Consider the following 22572-nt stretch of genomic DNA (forward strand, 5'->3'; position numbering starts at 1 on the left):
GAGAGTGTTGCCAAAGGAGCTGAGATCACTGAAGTCACTTTCAGAGTCACTGGTTGCCATTACGTCAGATTATGGTATTACTGGTATGCTAGGAACAGTGAAACAGTGAGAGCAGGTAAGTGTATGTGAGCGTGATACCTGACCTCTGCTCTGGATGCCATTAATTATGCTCTTTTTATGAGATGAGCTTCAGTTGTTGTTATTGTCACTATTCCAACAATAGTGATGTTACTGAGCAACACTGGTTGCAGCTAAAAGCACTGAATATAAAGCAAATAAAAAAGTAATCAAAGACTATGCATTGCAACAAAGTCAGAAGAAATGGAAAAAAAAAAGTTGCACAGTCGCTGTGGAATCATCATCAGCAAAATGTTGTGACTTGGTGCTTTGTTTGTGGGGTGCAGTTCTTGAGTGTGGTGTCTTAGTACTGGACTGTTTGTTGTGAAATGCATTTGTCGAATACCATGCATGACATTATGAAGTTATTAAAGGAACAAAGAGTAGTAACAGTGCTTTATTCGAGCGTGTTATTTTAAAAAAATGATTTTAAAATGATTTTAAAAGATTTATATCTACTTCACAGTGACCGTAACCCTGTACCAGAGTTTCACTGTATTATTATGAAGATTATGAACTTGAATTGCATTGATCTTTAATAAAATGATTTAATATATTTATTATATTATTGTGGCATCCTCCTCCTTGACTGTAGAGTATTGACTGTGACTTTGTATTTACCTTTTCTTTAGTGATGAAAACGTGGTTTTACTGCAGTCAACATGTTCGATTGGTGCTGCAAAACCACTATCCCAAACCCAAGTAAATAACGCTGAACAGCAACTACAAAAACCTCCAAATAGTAGCACCATTCAATGGGAAGAGCTACCAAAAATGACTACAGAAAGTTATCCTGCAGACAGGATCATTCTGTGGGAAGAGCTACCAAAGGTGACTACAGAGGAAATTAGAAAAGCACCACAGAAAGACAGTGAGATGATGAAAGAAATGGCTGACACGCAGATGGAGACAAATAGAAAAGCTGGGATACTGTTGCCTGGCCCAACCATCAGCAGCACATTTGGATTTCCTACTACTTCTGAACAAACATCTGAATCCCTTGTGCACAATGAATCTACTTGGAAAAAGTCATCAAAAGATTTTGAAGTTGCAACCACAGAACTTGCTCTTCACCCAGAAGGAGACGTATATCTAGAAATAGATAAAAATGTTTGCCAGCCTAGTGCACAATGTGTGCAAAGTTGTGTGGCGCCTGAAACGGGCTATAAACAGGTTAATTTTTTGGGGACCTGTTCCAGGTTGACAAACATTGCTGGCATGCCATCCAAAATGCCACCAGATTATGAAAAACAGTGGCGTGTTGATCGAAAGCTAATCTGGAAGAAACAATCTCAAATACAGCGAATATTACCACCATCTTCATTAGAGAAGAATGAAAGTGAAAAGAAGGAAATGGTTTCACTGGCACGCTCTTGCCCCAGGAAGGTTAGAAATCCAGGATTCCCATCTGTGTCTCAATACAGTTATACAAATCACTGTGGTCCAGATGTATGCAGCATACCTGGCTCAGAATCTGTTATTGATAGCAGATCAAAGATGTCGCAAGAAGAATTTAGTGCCATGACTGAAAGAGAAGTGTTACTAAGAGAGAAGGATGGAATTCAAGAACCGGGAGTTTTGACGCCAACATGTCCAGAGCATTCCTCAATAACAGACATGACCGTGATTCCACAATCTACTATAGTAAAGTGTGGATTGGCTAAAAACAGCATTTTAGGTTCTTGTCCAAAAATCTCTCTAATTGAAGGCATTCCCTCATTATTGGAGAATCCTTTCAGCAAAAACTGGATAACAGATTTTAGACCTTTAGCAGTAAAACAAGCGAAACTCAACCTCATAATGACTGAATATAGCCTTGACCATGGTGAAATGAAGGTAATGTCAACCTTTGCCTCGATTTGTCCAAAAGAAGCTTCTGTCCCAGGATTTCCATCTGTTTTTGCACCGACAGTAATCTGTAATAAGTCTAGAATGCTCAGTCTCCTTCCATCTTCCCCCACTGTCTCCAGTATAGCTGGTTTTCCATCATTACAAGCTGACAGCAAAAACTGGAACACCATTCATCAACCATTGTGGAAGAAGCCGTCTGAAAGGGAGCTCGTGTTAGTAATGGAGCTCGATAAAATACCTAAAAACATGAATGGAATCGTTTCTCTTGCACAAAGTTGCTCAAGGAATTCGTGCATCTTTGGGTTTCCCTCTGTGCCAAATCCCAGATTATATAATGTTGTAGATATGACAGATATGGTCAGTCTTTCATGCTCATGCCCCAAACTGTCACAAATAGCCGGATTTCCATCATATTATGATTCAAAAGACTGGATAATAAGCAAGGAACCACTATTTGAACCAAGAATGAAAGACAAGCAGATGGACAGAGAGAGCAAAATGACAAGTAATGAGAGAGTAATGAAATTAATGGTTTTCCTTCTACCAACTTGTCCCAAAGTTTCAAGTATTCCTGGTTTCCCATCTGTTCCATGTCCCAAAATTCATGGCCTGAATATGGTCAACCTCCTTCCTTTGTGTCCAGTAATTTCTGCTGTACCTGGATTTTCATTGATTGAATCACATCTGAACGTGGGATGGCCATCTGAAACGGATTTACTGATGCACAGACCACAAAGGAATACTCATCTTAGCATAATCTGCTCACCAGTGATCATAGACAAACCAAGCCACATGCTTCCTTTAGTTCCATCGTGTACAAGATCATCATTGATTCCAGGCTTTCCTACTGTCACTAAATACAATATCCTAACTCTCCTACCCGCTTGCCCGCAAGTATCAAGTTTGCCAGGGTTTGCCTCACTCAAAGTGGGCTTAAAATCCCAGTGGCTTTTAGATCCATATACTTATGGATCTATGCATAAAAATCCAAAGGAGACAGTTTTTCTTAAAGATGTTCCAAATCAAAATGCAGAGATTATGCATTTAATGGCGCCAGCTTGCCCAGAAAACTCCAGAATCCCTGGATTCCAGTCTGCGCCCCATTACAATTCCAAGAATAAATCCAGAATAAGTTTTGTACCTTACTGTGCCAGTGCTTCATGTATCAAGGGATTTGCATCCATGACTCCAGTACCAAGCACAGGTTGGCTAAGTGAAACAAAATCTATTTTGTCAAGACCTCAGAAGAAAATGGCAGAAATGTTTGTGGTACTTACTCAACAGGTCAAGTCGGATTGCTTCAACGTAAACATACTGTTGCCTGGCCCAACCATCAGCAGCACATTTGGATTTCCTACTACTTCTGAACAAACATCTGAATCCCTTGTGCACAATGAATCTACTTGGAAAAAGTCATCAAAAGATTTTGAAGTTGCAACCACAGAACTTGCTCTTCACCCAGAAGGAGACGTATATCTAGAAATAGATAAAAATGTTTGCCAGCCTAGTGCACAATGTGTGCAAAGTTGTGTGGCGCCTGAAACGGGCTATAAACAGGTTAATTTTTTGGGGACCTGTTCCAGGTTGACAAACATTGCTGGCATGCCATCCAAAATACCACCAGATTATGAAAAACAGTGGCGTGTTGATCGAAAGCTAATCTGGAAGAAACAATCTCAAATACAGCGAATATTACCACCATCTTCATTAGAGAAGAATGAAAGTGAAAAGAAGGAAATGGTTTCACTGGCACGCTCTTGCCCCAGGAAGGCTAGAAATCCAGGATTCCCATCTGTGTCTCAATACAGTTATACAAATCACTTTGGTCCAGATGTATGCAGCATACCTGGCTCAGAATCTGTTATTGATAGCAGATCAAAGATGTCGCAAGAAGAATTTAGTGCCATGACTGAAAGAGAAGTGTTACTAAGAGAGAAGGATGGAATTCAAGAACCGGGAGTTTTGACGCCAACATGTCCAGAGCATTCCTCAATAACAGACATGACCGTGATTCCACAATCTACTATAGTAAAGTGTGGATTGGCTAAAAACAGCATTTTAGGTTCTTGTCCAAAAATCTCTCTAATTGAAGGCATTCCCTCATTATTGGAGAATCCTTTCAGCAAAAACTGGATAACAGATTTTAGACCTTTAGCAGTAAAACAAGCGAAACTCAACCTCATAATGACTGAATATAGCCTTGACCATGGTGAAATGAAGGTAATGTCAACCTTTGCCTCGATTTGTCCAAAAGAAGCTTCTGTCCCAGGATTTCCATCTGTTTTTGCACCGACAGTAATCTGTAATAAGTCTAGAATGCTCAGTCTCCTTCCATCTTCCCCCACTGTCTCCAGTATAGCTGGTTTTCCATCATTACAAGCTGACAGCAAAAACTGGAACACCATTCATCAACCATTGTGGAAGAAGCCGTCTGAAAGGGAGCTCGTGTTAGTAATGGAGCTCGATAAAATACCTAAAAACATGAATGGAATCGTTTCTCTTGCACAAAGTTGCTCAAGGAATTCGTGCATCTTTGGGTTTCCCTCTGTGCCAAATCCCAGATTGTATAATGTTGCAGATATGACAGATATGGTCAGTCTTTCATGCTCATGCCCCAAACTGTCACAAATAGCCGGATTTCCATCATATTATGATTCAAAAGACTGGATAATAAGCAAGGAACCACTGTTTGAACCAAGAATGAAAGACAAGCAGATGGACAGAGAGAGCAAAATGACAAGTAATGAGAGAGTAATGAAATTAATGGTTTTCCTTCTACCAACTTGTCCCAAAGTTTCAAGTATTCCTGGTTTCCCATCTGTTCCATGTCCCAAAATTCATGGCCTGAATATGGTCAACCTCCTTCCTTTGTGTCCAGTAATTTCTGCTGTACCTGGATTTTCATCGATTGAATCACATCTGAACGTGGGATGGCCATCTGAAACGGATTTACTGATGCACAGACCACAAAGGAATACTCATCTTAGCATAATCTGCTCACCAGTGATCATAGACAAACCAAGCCACATGCTTCCTTTAGTTCCATCGTGTACAAGATCATCATTGATTCCAGGCTTTCCTACTGTCACTAAATACAATATCCTAACTCTCCTACCCGCTTGCCCGCAAGTATCAAGTTTGCCAGGGTTTGCCTCACTCAAAGTGGGCTTAAAATCCCAGTGGCTTTTAGATCCATATACTTATGGATCTATGCATAAAAATCCAAAGGAGACAGTTTTTCTTAAAGATGTTCCAAATCAAAATGCAGAGATTATGCATTTAATGGCGCCAGCTTGCCCAGAAAACTCCAGAATCCCTGGATTCCAGTCTGCGCCCCATTACAATTCCAAGAATAAATCCAGAATAAGTTTTGTACCTTACTGTGCCAGTGCTTCATGTATCAAGGGATTTGCATCCATGACTCCAGTACCAAGCACAGGTTGGCTAAGTGAAACAAAATCTATTTTGTCAAGACCTCAGAAGAAAATGGCAGAAATGTTTGTGGTACTTACTCAACAGGTCAAGTCGGATTGCTTCAACGTAAACATGATAGCACAAGTGGGGTCTTGCCCCAAAAAAGCCAGAGCATCCGGTTTTCCGTCTGCTCAAATTACAAACAAATCACCAAATATGGTCAGCCTAAACTCTTCTGCTCCATGTGTTTCATGCATCCCAGGTTTTCCATCAGCCAGAAGGCATAGTGCTGAATCTATGAACATACAAACCGTGGCAACATTCAACAAGATCTTGTTTAAAAACCTACGCAATAAAAGAATTAGCATTGGAGAGTTTCCTGCAAAACAAGACCATAAGCAAGATGAAGTTAAGAACATGGTAGCAATGGCTCCATCGTGTCCAAAACTCACTCAAACTCCTGGGTTCCCCAGTATTTTGCAATTGAATCCAACTGCAAAAACAATGCCTGTGCCACCTGCAACTAAGAAGCAAACCTTGCAAGAATTACCTCATGCAGAGTCATATCTCAAAGACACAGGAAATCCTGGTGTTTCTTTTGTACCTGGTAGCAGTCCAAGCACAGAACTTTCATATGGTGAGACATTTGTAATGTTAATATAAAGCTCGGAGTTATCTTTCTTTGCCATACATTTTAATCCATTTGATTTTTCTTTTAAACAGAAGAGAAACTTAAAATTGGTGCCAAGCAAAACATAGAACTTAATGTAGATAATAGGTAAGTGGACGTGCCTGATGCTCTTGCGTTTTTTGCATTTAGTGTTTGCCTAACATGCACTGCTTCGGCCAGCAAATTTAGATTGCATGGTAAACTGACAACAAATATGACGTTGAATTTCATGATATTATAATTTTAGTGCTAATTAAGTTTTAACAGCCAGGCTTTAAAATCCTTTATATTCGGGTCCTCAGAAAATCTGAAATAGAGAGGACAGCAGAGGAAGACCTAAGAGTGAAGAAACCATTGGAAAGATCTGAGCTGGTGGGAATCTTAGGTTGGGAACTATTGGAAGCTGAAGGAACAATAACAGAAAAAAAAGGAGAATCCTCTCTATCAGAAAAGGAAAAAGATATCTCTGGATTAGTGGGTGCTATTGTGGGTGTTTTCCACAAAGGGTAAGTGTTCAAACTGAAACCAACTGCATAAAGCATGGGTTGCTTATTAATAATCCTAGACAGAGTCTGATATTTCAGTGTCCAGGTCATTCTAGACTTGTGACACTGTTTGTGCTCACGGTGCAGTTTTCACTTTATCTTTATGTGCCAACATCCACAGGCTGGCTCTTTTAGTCAGCCTCGTCCACGTTGGTCAACCCCGCTCACCTGCTGGGACTAAAAGCCCCCAGCCCTTGTAATAAATTGGTACAATCTATATGAAGAGAAGAAGGCAGTTTCTTTCTGTAGACTCTGGAGACAAGCGAATGTGCCAGTAGCCTTTGGCTAAATCCAGCATTGTGAAAAAGCAAGCAGTGCCCAACTGGTCTAGGAGTTTGTCGACCTGGGACATGGGGTAAGCTGGGGCAATGGTTGAATTTGGTACGCTGGGCTCAAACTCATCTCAATCCTTAACCGAGCTCACCAGAGAAGCAGTATCAGCCTCTCTCCATTCTTTTAGGAGGTTGAGGTGGTATATTTGTGTGGCTTCACCCCTGTCTGACCGCACCACTTCATAGTCAATATCAACCACTCCCCGTGTGACCACCGAGGGTCCTTGCCACTTGGTGAGTAATTGTGAGCTTGATGAAGGGAGCAATACAAAATGTCTTAGCCTAGTCCCTCTATTGTACAGCCACTGCTGATGTTACTGGGCAGGGGGGCAATTCTCCTGTGGAAACTGGACTAAAGCCTTGCTCTCAGATCCAGGATGTATTGAATTTTATTTTTCCCTGGGTGAGACCTTCATCCCATTTTTCTTTAATCAGGTCCAACACTCCCTGTGGGTTTCTGCCAAACAGCAACTAAAAGGGAGAAAACTCGGTGGAGTCTAGCCAGTGATACCAGTTACTCTCATCCTTGTCTTGACTTCGTTGACTTGTCTTGTTCAGCGACTCCACCAGCTTGTCATTCTCAGGGTGGTAGACGCTGGCCTTAACAGATTAATCAGGCTGGTTCACCAGAAGACATTCTGTGGAGGATGCACTAGGCAGACCACTTTTTTGGCTTTATTCAATAGATACAGTTAATGTATCAATTGAAAGCAGAGAGAGGGGAAGATATGTAGCAAAAGGCCACGGGTCAGAATCAGGGCCAGCTGCTTTCAGCTGTACGGCATATGGCTGCATGCTTATCCCAGTGAGCTAAAGTGGCACCCAGAGAAAACCATTCATCACTCGGTCAAAGCTGAGTGTAGTATCTTTATGAGAATGCTCTAGTGGAAAATATTCCATGGAGCGAATCACTGGAACCGGCGGGTTCTCCAGTGAAGGCCCTGTTGTTTCCATGTCGCTAGAGTCCGCATGCTGTGCCTTGAGGCAACTGTTGTTGTGATTTGGCACTATATAAATACAATTCCATTGAATTAAACTGACATGTCACCCCTACAGACACCCATTAGCTTTCTAAATCCAGTCAAATCTGGTCCCAGGGTGTGAAAGTCGGGAGCTAACCACAGCCTTAAGTCGGTGCATTTAATTCACCAGCACTATGGGATATTAAGGGATATCCACACTCTTAAATTCCACCCACTCTGCTTCCAACAATGCCCCCGGTCAACACAAGGTTTGGTGAACCAGGGTCTGCTTGCAGCTCGAATCCACCATAGCCCATTGTGTACTCCGTTAGCACCTTACTGCAGCCTTGTACGTCGCTCTTGGACTGGGGGAGGGCGTCGGAGGGCCGATGGTGTAGAGCACCTGTCCTGCTCGCTCAGCTACCATTTGAGCCAGCATCTCCATGGCTGCACGGGTCATGGGTACACAGCATGTCGGGAACTTGGGCGCCACCGCAACATACTCCGTTTTGTCGTAGTCCCGACATGCCGCACACTGCTTGTGCTTCTGATGCAGTTTTCACTTTATTTGACACTGTGCCAACATGCACAGGTGACGTTGTGACTCTGACTCCACCTCCGCTCCAGGTCCAGGTTAACCAGCCTCCCCTGGCACTGACCCCTGAACCCACTCCACCACCCCTCTCCTGAACTCAAGCCACAGAAAACATCCCACCACAATATTAAACTCCCTTAATTTTCAAATGTGTAGTTTTAAGTGAAGTGAAAACTTTACTAGGCTGCATTTGCATGGGAACACATCGCCAATATTTACTGGCTTCTGTAATGAGCTACATGCTGATAGAGGAGACAAATTATACATAGTTCTAGTTTTCATTCACTCATATATGAATTCATTTCTCAGTTACGAAACTGTAGCATCAATCTTGGGGCCATCGAACTCTGGGTTAGCTGAAGCTGATCACCAACCCAAGCCTCTCTCTTCTTTGGATGCAACAATGACCCCTTCGGATGAGTTTTTTCAAGTCTTTACAAATTGCACCATTCCCATCGAGGACAGGTGTGAGGCTTCTATCGGCCATGCTACGGAGGATACAGAGGAAAGATTACTCACAGGGAAGGTCGCTGTTCAAACACCAATGTGCACTGAAGGTTTACTTCCAAGGCAGCAGACTGAGGTAGAACAGGATGAGGTTAGAGTGGTGTTGTCTTCTTGTCAGCTGGAAAAAGGGTGAGTGCTGGTTGCATGGTGTGTACATTTTTGATGATAACATCTCTATTATTTGGCTTATGAGTGCTTACTGCTCAGGATGCTTGTGATGGTAAAGTCAGCCAGTACTGACACTGGAGTATGGAACTGCAATATTGGTCGCTTTGTTAAGGTTAACCTTTGTTTCCTGGATGTGCCGCTTTGTTCTAATGACTTGTTGTGTATCAGGATTTGGTTTTGTCTTAATAGGCGGTTGCATGCACAGTAGAAATATGTGACAAAGTTAAGAACAGATGATTCTGAAGTTTGTCCTTTGTTTTTCTTAAGCCCTGAACAAATAAGCATGGAAGAAAATAATGCTACCTCCCAGAAGCCCACATCAAATGAGACACTGACAGATGCCACTAAAGATAGAGAAGTAATGTTGGATGTTGCCTTGGAAGAAGCCTCACGTGATCATAATGTTATTTCTGATGGACCACAAGGTGACAGTTCAGTACCGCAGCGAGGGAAGAAGCCAAAAAGAAGAAAAGTTCAAGACCCGCCACAGAACGAGTGTGACAGTGAAAACACAGTTCCTAAACGTCCTCTTAGAAAGAAAGATAGTTTAACCCGAGACCACAAACCCAAATTTAATGGTGTATCTGTCAAGTGCCTTCCTGAAGTTGTCCCAGTGGAGTCATTAAACAAGGATGCTAATGCGGAAGTAATATCTACACAACCTGCTACCTACCCAAGCCCACTCAAAAGAACTCACGATATCATCCCAAAACCAGAGCTTTGTGAGAAAACTGGCACTATTTCACTCATTAAGGAGATACATCTTCCTTCAATTGAGAGTGACAAGGGAATTACACCACAGAATTTAAATGTCACAGTTACGAATTCTGATAAACCAGTCCACTTTGATAAAGCAGCAGTTGGTGATAGGCAAGAACTAAGTCAACCAGCAATAACTTGTGACGCATCTATTGATGCACTTAATATTAAAACTCCTCAAAAGTCAGAGGATGCACCAGTCACTGCAGAAACTGAAAGCCTAACAGAAACAGCTTATTCTATCCCAAAGCCTTGTACGAATATCCATTCCAGTGGCACCTTCTCTGGTGACCTTTCAGCTACAGAAAGAGCCTCTAAAGCTGATAATGGAGAACAGGCACAGTCAGCAAGGCATGGTAGCCCTTCACAAATTTCTTCAACAGCTAAAGAACTGTCAGAGGTGGAACATAATAAAGACCTTCCTCTTCTTTCCCCAGTTTACCAACCAGAAGTAGTGGCTGGTGTACACTTAAGGAAAAGCAGATTAACCAATGAGGAAAATGTTCAAGCAGAGGATAATAATTCTTCAGAATCTCCAGTAAAACTCTCACGTTTGCCAGTGCCGAAACCAAGAGTAAAGAAACGTCTTAGTGATTTTTTCCCAGACGACACTGAAATCTCAGATAGTTCAGCTGTCAGTAACAAGGAATCAAAGGAAGGCCCACCATCACTGGATTCAAGTACGATATCTGAATTAAGTTTTGTCACAATTCATCAAGAATATGACAATACATTACAATTGGAAAAGGAAGTTCTAGCAGCAATGCAAGAAGAGTTTAGTCAGTCAGGTGGAGAGGATACAGAGCACGCTTTCGGTGAGACCACTGAAGGCTGGACTTTTACAGACGAACACGTTTTTACAGATCCCTGTGAGAAGGCTGTAGAGGCAGTAACTGAACAGTATGTAATGGAGACAGTCCAGGAAGCAAAGACCGATAGGCACCTTGCAAGTACTGTTGCTTCTCAGGATGACTGGCTGCATCTAGACGATAATAAAGATAGTGAACAAATGGAAATTGAACTAAAAAAGGAAAAGAAAGATGAAGAGTTGGACTTTGGCTTTGTGTCTGTCACTGCAGGTTGTTCAGAGTTCAGGTAAGATTAGTCAATACGCATTACGATGTGTGAGGGGGAAAATTTTAACTTGGATGTGTATATATTTTTCTTTCTCTTTTTACATTAAAGTTTGCATCCCTTAAAAAAAATGAAACTAAACTCAAAAATGATTTTAAATTAGCAACATGGTCTGGAAACGTATCAGCAACTAATAGATCATTTCTTTTAGAATAAAGATGCTTACATTTTTATAATTTGCTTTGTATTTGTGTGTATTTCCAGGCAAAGGGAAACAAGAGAAGAATTATCAGGTCAGCCTGTACCGATGCCTCGGAATAAGAAGCGTTTGAGTTGTTCTTCCTTAGATGACAGCAAGTCACAAGTTGTTGCCCTTAAGCAGGACAGGAAACCAACAACATCTCCATCTCAGGAGGTACGTTTAAGCTTACTCACCTGTATATTTGTATATGAACAGTTGATCAAATAACTGGGTGTAATATATTTCTTGGAGTAAAGAAATTTTAGCTGAATTCTTTTGAAATTTACAAAAGGCCTCTTGCTGGGTTTGAAGGTGTGCACCTTTGACTAAACTACAACCAGTAGTCGAGCCAGTCATGAGGTAGTGGAAATAATTATTTGGTCCTGTGCTGAATTTTAAATGTTGCTCATTTGAAATAATCATTCTCAAATTTTTATGGTTTGTTTCTAATGGAGAGAGACAGAACACCAACCAAAGCATAAATCCTTATTTATGCCATTGAAATAAATAAGTATTTGACCCCCAGCTAGAATTGTGACTCCCACAGTTGGCTGGCAGGTCACAATCAAGATTGCAATCAGTCAATACATCTATTACAGACACATCCCAGCTTATCGCGTGTATAAAGGACACCTGTCCACAGAATCACTTTCTTCCACTCCAACCTCGCCACAACGATAGACAAGTCCAAAGAGCTGCCAAAAAATGTCAAGGACAAGATTGTAGTGCTGCAGCTTAGCGATGAGGTGACAACTGTTTGTGTGGTTATTCAAAAATGGAAGAAATATAAAATGACCATCAATTTGTCTTGGTCTGGAGCTCCATGGGATCAACTTGACCAGCTGTGTTTGACAGAAGAGAAATGCTGTGTATAACCCAAAGAACATCATCCCACAGTTAAGCATGGAGGTGAAAATATTATGACTCTAAACTCTAAAGGTTAAACGACTAGATTTACCAGAGGATTAAGCAGCTCGTTATGGATAAAATAAAGGGGTCTACCACAGGCTATCAAGGGCAAGGTTGATAACTGAGGATACCTTTGGTACTCCGGTTCTGCAGTGGTCAATGCACATTGTGTCACTGGCATTGGCTCAGGTAATACAGAGGCCTATTCTCTTCTGCTTATCCAATATATTGTCCCGGGGTCCCGATGCGACAGGCTGCCAGTCTGTCACAGGGGTAACACATTGAGACAAAGAACCGCTCACACCTGTGGTTGATCAGCAATTAACCTAACCCCACTAACTGGGTGAATTTGGACTGTGGGAGGAAGCTGGAGAGAACCTACACAGACACAGTGAGAACATAGAGAGTCCACACAGAAAGTCATGAAATTGAACCTTCTTGCTGTGAGGCAATAGTGCTAACCACTGCACCACTGTGCTGCCCTGTGCAGGAAACAGATGGACAAAAATATTCAGTACTCAGTTCACCAAGTCGAAGGAACTTAGTGAATCTAAGGAGGAGGAACTGCAGATTCAATGTGGGAGAGTCTCTTGGAGCCTTTTCCAAATTACGGCAGATTCCAAGATTATTAGTTCAAATAACTGTACATTAGTACAAGTTATACCACTTTGTCAAGGTCTGGAAGAAGACCTAAACTGTCACCCTTAGATGGGAGGAAACTTGTTAAGATGCTCAGTAATAACCAAGGAACCACTAAACTTCAGGCCCTTTTTAACAGTGAGACGAGGTTATGAATGAGCTTCTTGGACAAAATGATAAGAAATATATTTGGAGGCTTAAAGGTGAGGCTTTTTAACCGAAGAGCACTGTTTTGCTGCCAGTGGGACTGGTACACTCCACAAAATGGATGTAAACATTAAGGAGGAGGACTACCTTCAAATTCTTCAACTTTACCTCAATTCAGCACGTACATAGGTAGCACTTGCACACAACTGGGTGTTCCAATAGTGATCTCAATCATGTGTCAAAACCAGTTTTGGGATAGAAAAAGCAAACTAATTTTAAGATGTTGTCCCGTAGGAAATTGTTTAGTCATCTGCATTTAACCCATTCACTCAGTGAAGCAGTGGACAGGGTGAATCTACCAATCAGGGAGCAGTGTGTAGGGACGCTGCCTTGCTCAAGAGTACCTCAGGATAGCCATTCAAAGGATTTGACCCCCTGATCTTCTGATCATGGGGGTGAACACGCTACCTACTGAGTTATCCCTGGCCCCTGACTTCAACCCTACTGAAAAGTTGTTGACTTTAAAAGCTCTGTCTGTGCCAGGAAGCTGACCAAATTAACTGACAAGAAGAGTGGCCAAATATTCAGTTAGAATTATGCCAGAAGCTTGTTGATGGTTATAAACCATCAACCAAGCTAAAAGACCTTTAGCCAACTATGAGTTGGGCTGTATGTACACCCAACCTATTCAAATGGTGGCTTAGTAGCAACCTCCAAGTGCCGCTGCCCATGGTCCTGCCAGAAACAGAGTAAAACAGAGAAAAACATGTTTTCAAAGCCTTCAGTAATTCCAACAGAACTTCCTGCAGCTTAGTGCAATATTCTACCCACAATGCAGTGTGTTGTTTTAAACGTATTTCTACAAGTGACACAAGTAGTCTGTGATGCAACATTTGTTTGTCAACCCAAAAGCAGAAGATTGAGAATGAGAACCGTCAGTTTAACCCTACCTAGACGAGCCATTCCACAAGAGCGTCACGCTAACGGACCAATAAAGTTTTGGATTGATGTTGACACAAACCAGTTCCCTGATGTTAAGAAAGTTCCAGCTGTGACTCGAGTTTTTCACACATGAACTCTGTAAAAATCAGCTCTCGTTGCTCTCTGACTGACGGTGCTCTTCATCATTTCCTTTGGTTTGCACTGACTCAGCTTATGAGTCAAAATTTGCTTTCTGTCACGTCTCCCATTAGGAATTTCAAAGTAACTGTATCCTATATATCAACATAATGTGGCTTGTCTAACAAGCCACGCCCAGTCACAGGTGTAGATTTAGAAAAAAACCTGTTCCCTCAGTGTGTAGCTGTAGATGTTGTATTTATGTGTTACTGCTATGGGTTTGTGCACTGATAGCTTTGATAGAATTGATAGCTCTTTTTTACTTCTGTTAAGTACTCTTTAAGATGTGCTGGGTCTGATGTCATCAAAACATTTATTTTATTTTGAAAGGAAAATACCACTAATAGTTTGTATTACTTCCACTTGAGTCAGGTATGATCAAAATGCTTATTTCCGTGTGAGTTATGACCAGATTTAAAAGAGAAACATTGAGAGAACATTACTTGTTTGTCAAAACATTGTGTTTGTTTGAAATTTATAATAACCTGCTGCTTACTGGCTGGTACAAATTCCTTGTTTTGAAAATCTGGCCTAACGATCTTTGTAATCCAATTGCCCTGATATAGACTATTAAAGAAACAAAAGAGTGATTTATATTGCTACAAATATTGACTCATCTATTAAAATCATTGAATTCAGGTGTTCCTTGGCCACAGGTAATCAAGCACCTAGGCATGCAGACAGCTTCGACCGACATATGTGAAAGAATGGGCCACTCTGAGGAGCTCAGTGAATCACAGCATGGCTGTGTGACAGGATGCCACCCATGCAGCAAGTCCAGTCATGACATTTCCTCACAACTAAACATTCCACAGTCGACTGTTGGTGATATTATAACATAGTGAAAGTGATTGAGAATGACGTGCATACTGCACAGAGGTCAATCACAGCAGACGTCCAAACTTCATGCGGCCTCCAGATTAGCTTAAGAACAGTGCGTAGGGAGCGTCATGAGATAGGTTTCAATGGGTGAGCGCTGCATCCTTGCCTTACCTCACCAGGTGCAATGCAAACCATTTGATGCTGTGGTGTAAAACATGGCACCACTGGACTCTAGAGTGAAGTGGAGATGTGCTCTGGGTTTGTTGGTTGCCAGGTTGCCCAAAAGAAGTGAAGCTGTCATAACTGCAAGGGGTGGGCTGACATCTTATTAGAACCTATGAATTAAGAATGGGGTGTTATGGTGATATGCATGTGGAGACAGATGAGCAAATACTTTTGGCAATTTGTATACTGGAGAAAATCCCAAATAAATTAATTACTTAATTAATTAATGACACAGTAGCCTCGGCATGTCTATAAAACAGGTTCTGACTGTTGTTAAATAAATGTGACCCCTAAAAACGGGGGATGTGTCTGAAAAAGCTTTAAACTCCTTAACGTTTAATGCACATTAAACCTATTCAATTAAAAATGTGTAATTCTCCACTTTATGTCAAAAGTTGTGTCACTATAATTTCAAAATAATCTTAATGTGTTTTCTAGAATCCACCGGGAAGTCCGACCTTAGTTACGTCAAGTCAGTCCTTACTGGAATGGTGTCAGGAGATCACAAAGAATCACAAGGGAGTGAAGATTACCAATTTCAGCACTTCCTGGAGGAACGGCCTCGCGTTTTGTGCCATCTTACACCACTTCCACCCAGAAAAGATGTAAGAAACAGTTGCCCTATCACCCTTACTGGATAGACTGTGGACTGCTAGTTTAATTTTTAGCTTGACTATAAGCAATGACAGCTATTGTGTGCAGCTTTCCAGGTGCTCACTGGCCAAATGTTTAGCTACCTCTCTGTGTCTTTTAATGCTAATTGTATATGTAAAAATGTAGTGCTTTGATTGTTATGTAGTCAGCCAATTCTATATTGGTTGGTTAGCCATCACCAGTTTGTCCGTCTGTATGTTGAAGTCCTACTGGATCTAAGCTTGGTCATTCTCAACCGCCCTGATGGGCATGTCCCATTTTGACCTCACGACCTCAGGCTCTGATGTTCCTGTATCCTATTCCGACCACTTGGTTATGGCGTTCCATGTATTCCCTGCCTGCTAGCATCATGCTCCCTGCTGTTATGTGCTGGATTGTGTCAGGGGCATCTTTGCTTTTCCTTTACTCTTTCTTGAATGCCTGCCACTGTGATAGTTACTGGACTCTTTTCGTGGAGGTTGCTATGGTCTGCTCTTAGCTCATCTAGTCACTGAGCATTGTTGTTATGGGTTGCATCCTTCTCCCATATGCTCTTCGAGTATTTGTCTCCAGGCTTGGTGGAGCTGTTCTCAAATTGTTCTCCTGCCACTGAGAGAACACCTTGGATGGTTTCACTGAGAACATCTGGTTTATTCTCCTGGATTCTGTCTCTCTGGTATATCTCTTCAAACAGCTGGCCAAGGCTATTAGTTTTTGCTTGGTAGTTTCTAAGGCCTCAGGTGTGAATAGCTTGCTGTACTTCTTAGACACCCCATCTCCGATAGTTGCCCAACTTCCCTCCATGCTGCCTTGATCTTGACCTCTAGTTTCCTTCTCCATGGAGGGTACTGCTCCTTGTTGCTGTGTGTCTTATACCCAAGCATCTCAATTATCACTGCTGCCGTGGTGTAGATCAGCTGGCTGGTTTCAGTGATGGCCGCAGTAGGGATTGTCCATAAAGCTGCATTCACACCTTCTGCTAGTCCATCAGAGGGTACTTTACATAGTCTTGGTAATCTGGCACGGAGGGTTTCCAGTTTAGCCACGATCTTATCTCTCAGATCAGCTGCTCTCGCACTCACGCACCTGTTGAGCTTGGTACCCAATCTCAGATGGCGGGGATGATGATATCTCCCCGTGATCTTCTTTCGAATGTTGGTACATTGAACTAATAGTTGTTTTGATGTTGGTCTAGATGTTGGGTGTCCAAGATTCCATAGGTCCGTTGTGACGTTCATGCAACCTCTTCCTCTGGGATTATTTGCATGTTAGCATTCCACATCCCTTGTCCACTCACGCCTTCTATTTGCACAACACTGTGAAAAAAAAATACTAGTAGTCTATATGAAACAGATTTAACTAAATTTAAGGATCCCATGTGCCAACACAATACAGAGTAGCTTTTTATTATCTGTTTAGTTGTACTTACTGCTTGCTCAGTCTTAACGTGTCGTTTTATGCTTGATTTTAAATTAGTTTTACACATTGCACAGGATTTTATAGTTTTTGGTTTGCTTTCTTGGCGAGGTTTCCTTGAAAAATAATCTTTGTCAGTGCATATACTGGTTAATTAAAGGTTCAATGAAAACTTAAAAGATATAAATGTGGTATGTTGCCCTGTTTTGTCTTTTTCTAGTAATTTTGAAATGTTGGATCCATATGACATCAAGCAAAACAACAAAAAGGTGGTTAACAGTTTCCTATATTCTCATGAAATTACAAGTACTGATTACTTAATATTTGGGAAGTCCTTATAATGTCCTTGTATTTGAACATGTTGCAGGCTTTTAATGGCTTTGCTGAACTTGGAATTTCAAGGTTGATGGAGCCTTCAGACATGGTCATGCTTGCAGTGCCTGACCGCCTCATTGTCATGACCTACCTTAACCAGATCCGCACATATTTCACTGGCCAGGAGCTCAGTGTGCTTCACATAGACAAAGACACCAGTGAGTCCAGTTATGCTGTGGCAGGGGACCGGGAAGCCCAAGACGACCCCGAGGCAACTGTTCGCTACTGCGCCCAGAGGCTCCAGGAGGAGGGTATAAGTCTTGAGACTAATAGGAGTGTAAGCACTGCAGAGAAGGACAGTAAAGCCAGCAGGGACGTGGTGCCGCCTCCCAGAACCAAACGCTCGCAGGTTGCTGGGGTGAGTGCAGCTCAGTCTCCGGTGGCGCCACCACGGACTCATTTTCTGTTCAAGTCTAGTTTCTCTCATGTCAGAGATGCTGACCTGGTTAAGAAGCGTAGGTCACAGCGCAGGAGCGGGTCAGTCGAAGAAGGAGACATATCAGCGGTATGTTACCTCATGTTGCCTCCCCTGAGTTGTTTATTCCTTTGAAATGTCATTCTTTGTCTTATCTACATTGTGTGTGGATGTTGTTTGTCTCTGCAGGCTGAAGCCCAAAGGAAGTCAGAAACTGGTTAGTTCTCTTTGACTTAAACTAAAAGCAAAAACACAACAACAACAGAACTTGGACATAATGATGAATGATTGGTGGCTCATTTTTACATTTTTTTCATGCAGAGAGAATGGATGCTGCGTTAAAGGACAGAAGACCAGAGGGCCAGGTGAGCAAGCAGCTGTTTAACTGTAATTTGTAAAGTGCGTCAGGAAGTCTGTGGAGAATCTTTTGTTCTCCTCTCATCGTCTGCAGAGTGAGTAATTATTGTTGTATCTAGGACCCGAGCGAGTACGTGCTGAATCAAATGGAAGCCTTGGAAGCAGAACAAAATCACGTTGATAACAGAGCAGGTGTGGTGGAGAGGAAACTCAGACAGTTGCTGGAAACAGGTAAAATACCCGCTCTACCTGCCCACCATGTTCTAATCTAAGAAAGAGAACAAAGAAGACGATAACCAAGACGGGACATTAATGATGGTTTTACCCCACAGGCAGTGACAAGGAGGAGGAGGAGCGGTTGATTCAGGAATGGTTCACATTGGTTAACAAGAAAAATGCTTTAATCCGGAGGCAGGACCATCTACAGCTACTGTAAGACACACACACACACACACACACACACACACTGCACACATTGTGCAGAGGAAACTGTAGAATACCAGTATATCACTGACATTAAGACAAAAATCTCTCCTCTTGGCTCATTTAGCAGCACAGAGACAGGTTACAAATATGTATATACTTGATGTGTTAGTATATTGCCCAAGGATATTTGACGTGCCTGGCTGAAGCAGCCAGGGTTCAAACGACCAACTTATCTGATTAGTAGGTGACCTGCTCTGTAACTTCCCCTAAAATAACAGGACGGTGCAGACAACCAGGAGTCAATAGTACTAATCTGTGATAACTTTAAAGTTCATTCATAATCATTCACCACACCGTAGCCATGTTGTTGAGAAAACTCCAGAATAGCAACTAAACAGACCACATGATGTTAGTGTTTTCCAGTTTTCTTTGCAAGCTCCTTTGACTACGATGACCTGGATGACTGAGAACCTTCACAGACAATACATGAAATTACGGCGTTTAAGGCAAAAAAACCTGAGTTTGTACAAATTGAACAAGCTTGAAAGTCAATATTTAGTATAACCACCTTCATTCTACAACACAGCTTGAACTCTCCTACACAATGTTTCATGTAATCTTCAGGATTAGTACGTAGGACATTCTTCTTCGGTTGTATCTGTTCTCTTCTCTTATCCCACACTGCTTCTATAATAGTAAGGTCCAAGCTCTGCGTAGGCCAAACCATAACTGATAGTGTGGTTTTTCTATCAGGTATGCTTTTAATGCACTCGCAGTGTGTTTGGGGTTACTGTTTAATGAAGCTGCTGTCAGACAGATGCTTTCCAGATAGGCAGCTGTAGCTCACGAGGTAGATGGTGGATCAATCCCAGTCTGCAGGCCAAATGTCATTGGGCAAGATATTAACTCATTCACTGCCAGCCATTGGCAGTGAATGAGTTAAACCCATTGACTCATTCACTGCCATTGACGGCTATAGACGTCAATGGCAGTGAATGAGTTAACCCTAAGTTGCTCTCTGATGAATGTGTGTGAATGTTAGTTAGTGAGCACTTAAAATCATAGAAGAAGATGAATGTGGCGTGTTATATGAAGTGCTTTGAGTACTCTGGCAGAGTAGAAGAGTGCTGTATAAGAATCAGTCCATTTACCAGAGGGTGGATCTGTGTTAATAATTCCATTCACTCTGACGAGCTCTAAGACAGCACTTACTGAATGCAGCCCTAAACTATGTCAGAGAGCTCTTGTGTAATTTTGGCACATGCCAGCCTTTTCTTCCTGTTTTCCTTCCTTAAGAATGGTTTCTCCATGGCCTTCCACTGACACCATTTATCACGAGGCTTTGGTAACCAGTTGATGGGTCAGCGGACGGGGATCTTTCCTTTTTCTCAAGGACGTGACTTTAAGATATATTGTATATGAGGAATATATTTTTTGTAGGTCTGTTTTTACCTTACAATGAAGAGTCCTGTGAAAATGGTCAGGTCCAAGCTCAGAACTGAACATAAGTGAAAAAGCAGCCAGTGTCCCAAGAACCACTTTGACATGACAGGACAGTCTTAAAGGAGTAAGGGGTGGTTCAAGACTTTTGCATAGTACTGTATATCTCAGCACAAAGTTGCTGACTTGCTTCATGTACACCAATCAGACATAACATTATGACCACTGATAGGTGAGGTGATTATCTCTTCATCATGACTCCTGTTGGTGTGTAAAATATTAGAAAGTAAATAAGTCAGATCCACAGAGGCCCAGCAGGACTTTAAGGATCTGTTGCTAACATCTTGGTGGCAGAGACCACAGGACATCTGCAGGGCTGCAGTGGAGTCCACGTCTCGACGGGAACGTCATTATTAGGCAGGTGGTCGTATTGGTGTATTTGGTAAATTGAGTGATACTCTTATAGCACGTTTCTACTCTGAGTACTCAAAGTGCTTTTTACTACATGCTACCTTCACCCATTCACACACACACACACACACACACACACGCACATACACACACACACACACACACACACACCTTGGATTTTGGTATTTTACCTCTATTAGCAGATGGTGGAGTTGTCAACTCTGTCATAACACTTTATAGCAAGGATCTTGGTTCACATGTTGGCTGGGGGTTCCCACCTAAGACAAAGTTAAATGAAACACAAATGTTGTGTGTCATAAATCATTTCCATCTGTTCTGATTAACAGGCTTGAAGAACAAGACTTGGAACGAAGATTTGAGCTGTTAAACAAGGAGCTGAGGGACATGATGGCAATTGACGGTATTAAACTGTTTCATGTTCCCATAGTGGAGTTAAAACCTTGATTAGGGTTAGTTTAGCTCCTGAGATGTGTCAGCAGAGCTAAGAAATGGGAACTGACACCCTCTGTTTGAAAGCAAATCTCTACTGAGAGATCAGCTGCTATTTGGTGCGCTGCGTACATGTAGTGGCAGCCGAAATACAAAATACATGCAGTATAACTACATACAGGCTGAACCACCGACTTAGCCTGTCAGTAAACTTTTCCTTTCCATCCTCACTTGGCAGGAGGAAATGTTTCACAGCCCACCTCAACAAAACCGTGACACAAAAGCTTTCATTTTAAATCACATCAAACTCATTCACATGAATTTCCTCAGTAACTTTGGCTGTGCAAACAGAAGATGTTTCACTTCAAACAGCTTCCTGTGACCTTTGACACTAGCTCCCTCACTTTTTCGACAAATAGAGACAAATTAAATAGAATTTGCACAACAAGAAAATCCAGTTGGTAAAAAAGAAGAAGCATTCAGAGAGTTCAGTACTCGTCACGTGTTTTCCACTGCACATGTTTTCAAAACAGAGCTGCAGAGTCGACAACAGCAGAGTGGCCACAACCCTCTAATCACTCAACCTCTCACTCCACACCAAGCCAGGAGTCACTCAGTGTCTGTGTCACTAGAAATATTACCTGTGTAGTGACGTCCCTGCACAGAGCGTCAGCCTTTCATTTGGCAGGTCTTATCAAGCACAGTTGACAGCCACTAAATTCAGCGTGAAACTCGACGTCAGATTTCCTTTTTGACTTGACTTTGTATGAACGTTGCCACTTGATATCCTGATATGTGGAACTTACTTTGTAACAGTAAGTTCCACATCTATACAGAAAAAAAGTAAGAAGCAGCTCGTTACAGCTCGTTTCCTCCCTAAACTGTTCTCTGTCCCACCTCTGTGTCTGTGTGCTGCAGAGTGGCAGAAGACTCAGGCCCATAAACACAGAGAGCAGCTGCTGCTTCAGGAGCTGGTGTCACTGGTGAACCAGAGGGATGAACTGGTCCACAGTATAGATGCCAAGGAGAGAGGGTGAGACTCACGATACACACATGATAAACTATTCCTAGACCTTCAGATTCAACTAAAAAGGGATTTCATTAGCCTGTATGAAACAACACAACGAGCCTGGAGGCAAATCACGGTTTCATATTCAGCTTTCAAACTCTACGTCCATCTTTTTTGCATTTTTATTGAACCTCTTGACTCAGCAATAAGTCGGTGATAACATCAGTAGTTTTTGAACAGATTTACTAGTTTCTGATGAGGAATTTACTCCTGTTTACCTGACCTCACCTTCTGGTTGTAAATGGTAAATGACCTGGGTCAGAGTGCCTTATAAGGTCTCAGCCATTCATATACGTTCATACAAGCACAACCTTCCAGTTAGAAGATGACCTGCTCTTCCTCTCGAGCTGCTGTCACTTCACTCATCCCCCTCTCTGTCGGTCTGTCCAGCAGCAGCCTTCCCTTCACAGTCACTACCCTAAATAACTGAAAGACACTTTTAAAGAAAAATGGACATCCACAGTTTTCCCAACACAAAAGCATG

The 22572-nt window shown here is 42.0% G+C and overlaps 1 protein-coding gene across 8 annotated transcripts in view; it reads left to right on the plus strand.

The window, feature by feature from the left end:
- Positions 1 to 22572, plus strand: part of ehbp1l1a (EH domain binding protein 1-like 1a) — a 49612-nt gene that overhangs the window by 26013 nt on the left and 1027 nt on the right. For 5 of the 8 annotated variants that reach the window (XM_086290940.1, XM_086290941.1, XM_086290942.1 and 2 more), the window contains 15 exons: positions 750 to 6019; positions 6106 to 6160; positions 6355 to 6558; positions 8796 to 9122; positions 9429 to 11015; positions 11259 to 11409; positions 15535 to 15701; positions 17366 to 17414; positions 17513 to 18025; positions 18125 to 18152; positions 18257 to 18300; positions 18412 to 18523; positions 18625 to 18724; positions 20917 to 20990; positions 21938 to 22052. In XM_086290940.1, coding sequence (XP_086147066.1) covers positions 750 to 6019; positions 6106 to 6160; positions 6355 to 6558; positions 8796 to 9122; positions 9429 to 11015; positions 11259 to 11409; positions 15535 to 15701; positions 17366 to 17414; positions 17513 to 18025; positions 18125 to 18152; positions 18257 to 18300; positions 18412 to 18523; positions 18625 to 18724; positions 20917 to 20990; positions 21938 to 22052 — 8796 coding nt within the window. The remainder of the gene's footprint in view (positions 1 to 749; positions 6020 to 6105; positions 6161 to 6354; positions 6559 to 8795; positions 9123 to 9428; positions 11016 to 11258; positions 11410 to 15534; positions 15702 to 17365; positions 17415 to 17512; positions 18026 to 18124; positions 18153 to 18256; positions 18301 to 18411; positions 18524 to 18624; positions 18725 to 20916; positions 20991 to 21937; positions 22053 to 22572) is intronic. The other 3 variants (XM_086290943.1, XM_086290947.1, XM_086290948.1) reach the window with 3 other exon arrangements.

The sequence above is a fragment of the Aulonocara sp. 'chitande type north' Nkhata Bay genome, linkage group LG5, assembly GCF_057382095.1.
Source record: "Aulonocara sp. 'chitande type north' Nkhata Bay isolate Kocher_YH1m ecotype deep benthic linkage group LG5, A_spYH_male_GT1.1, whole genome shotgun sequence".
In the NCBI taxonomy this organism is placed as follows: Eukaryota; Metazoa; Chordata; class Actinopteri; order Cichliformes; family Cichlidae; genus Aulonocara; species Aulonocara sp. 'chitande type north' Nkhata Bay.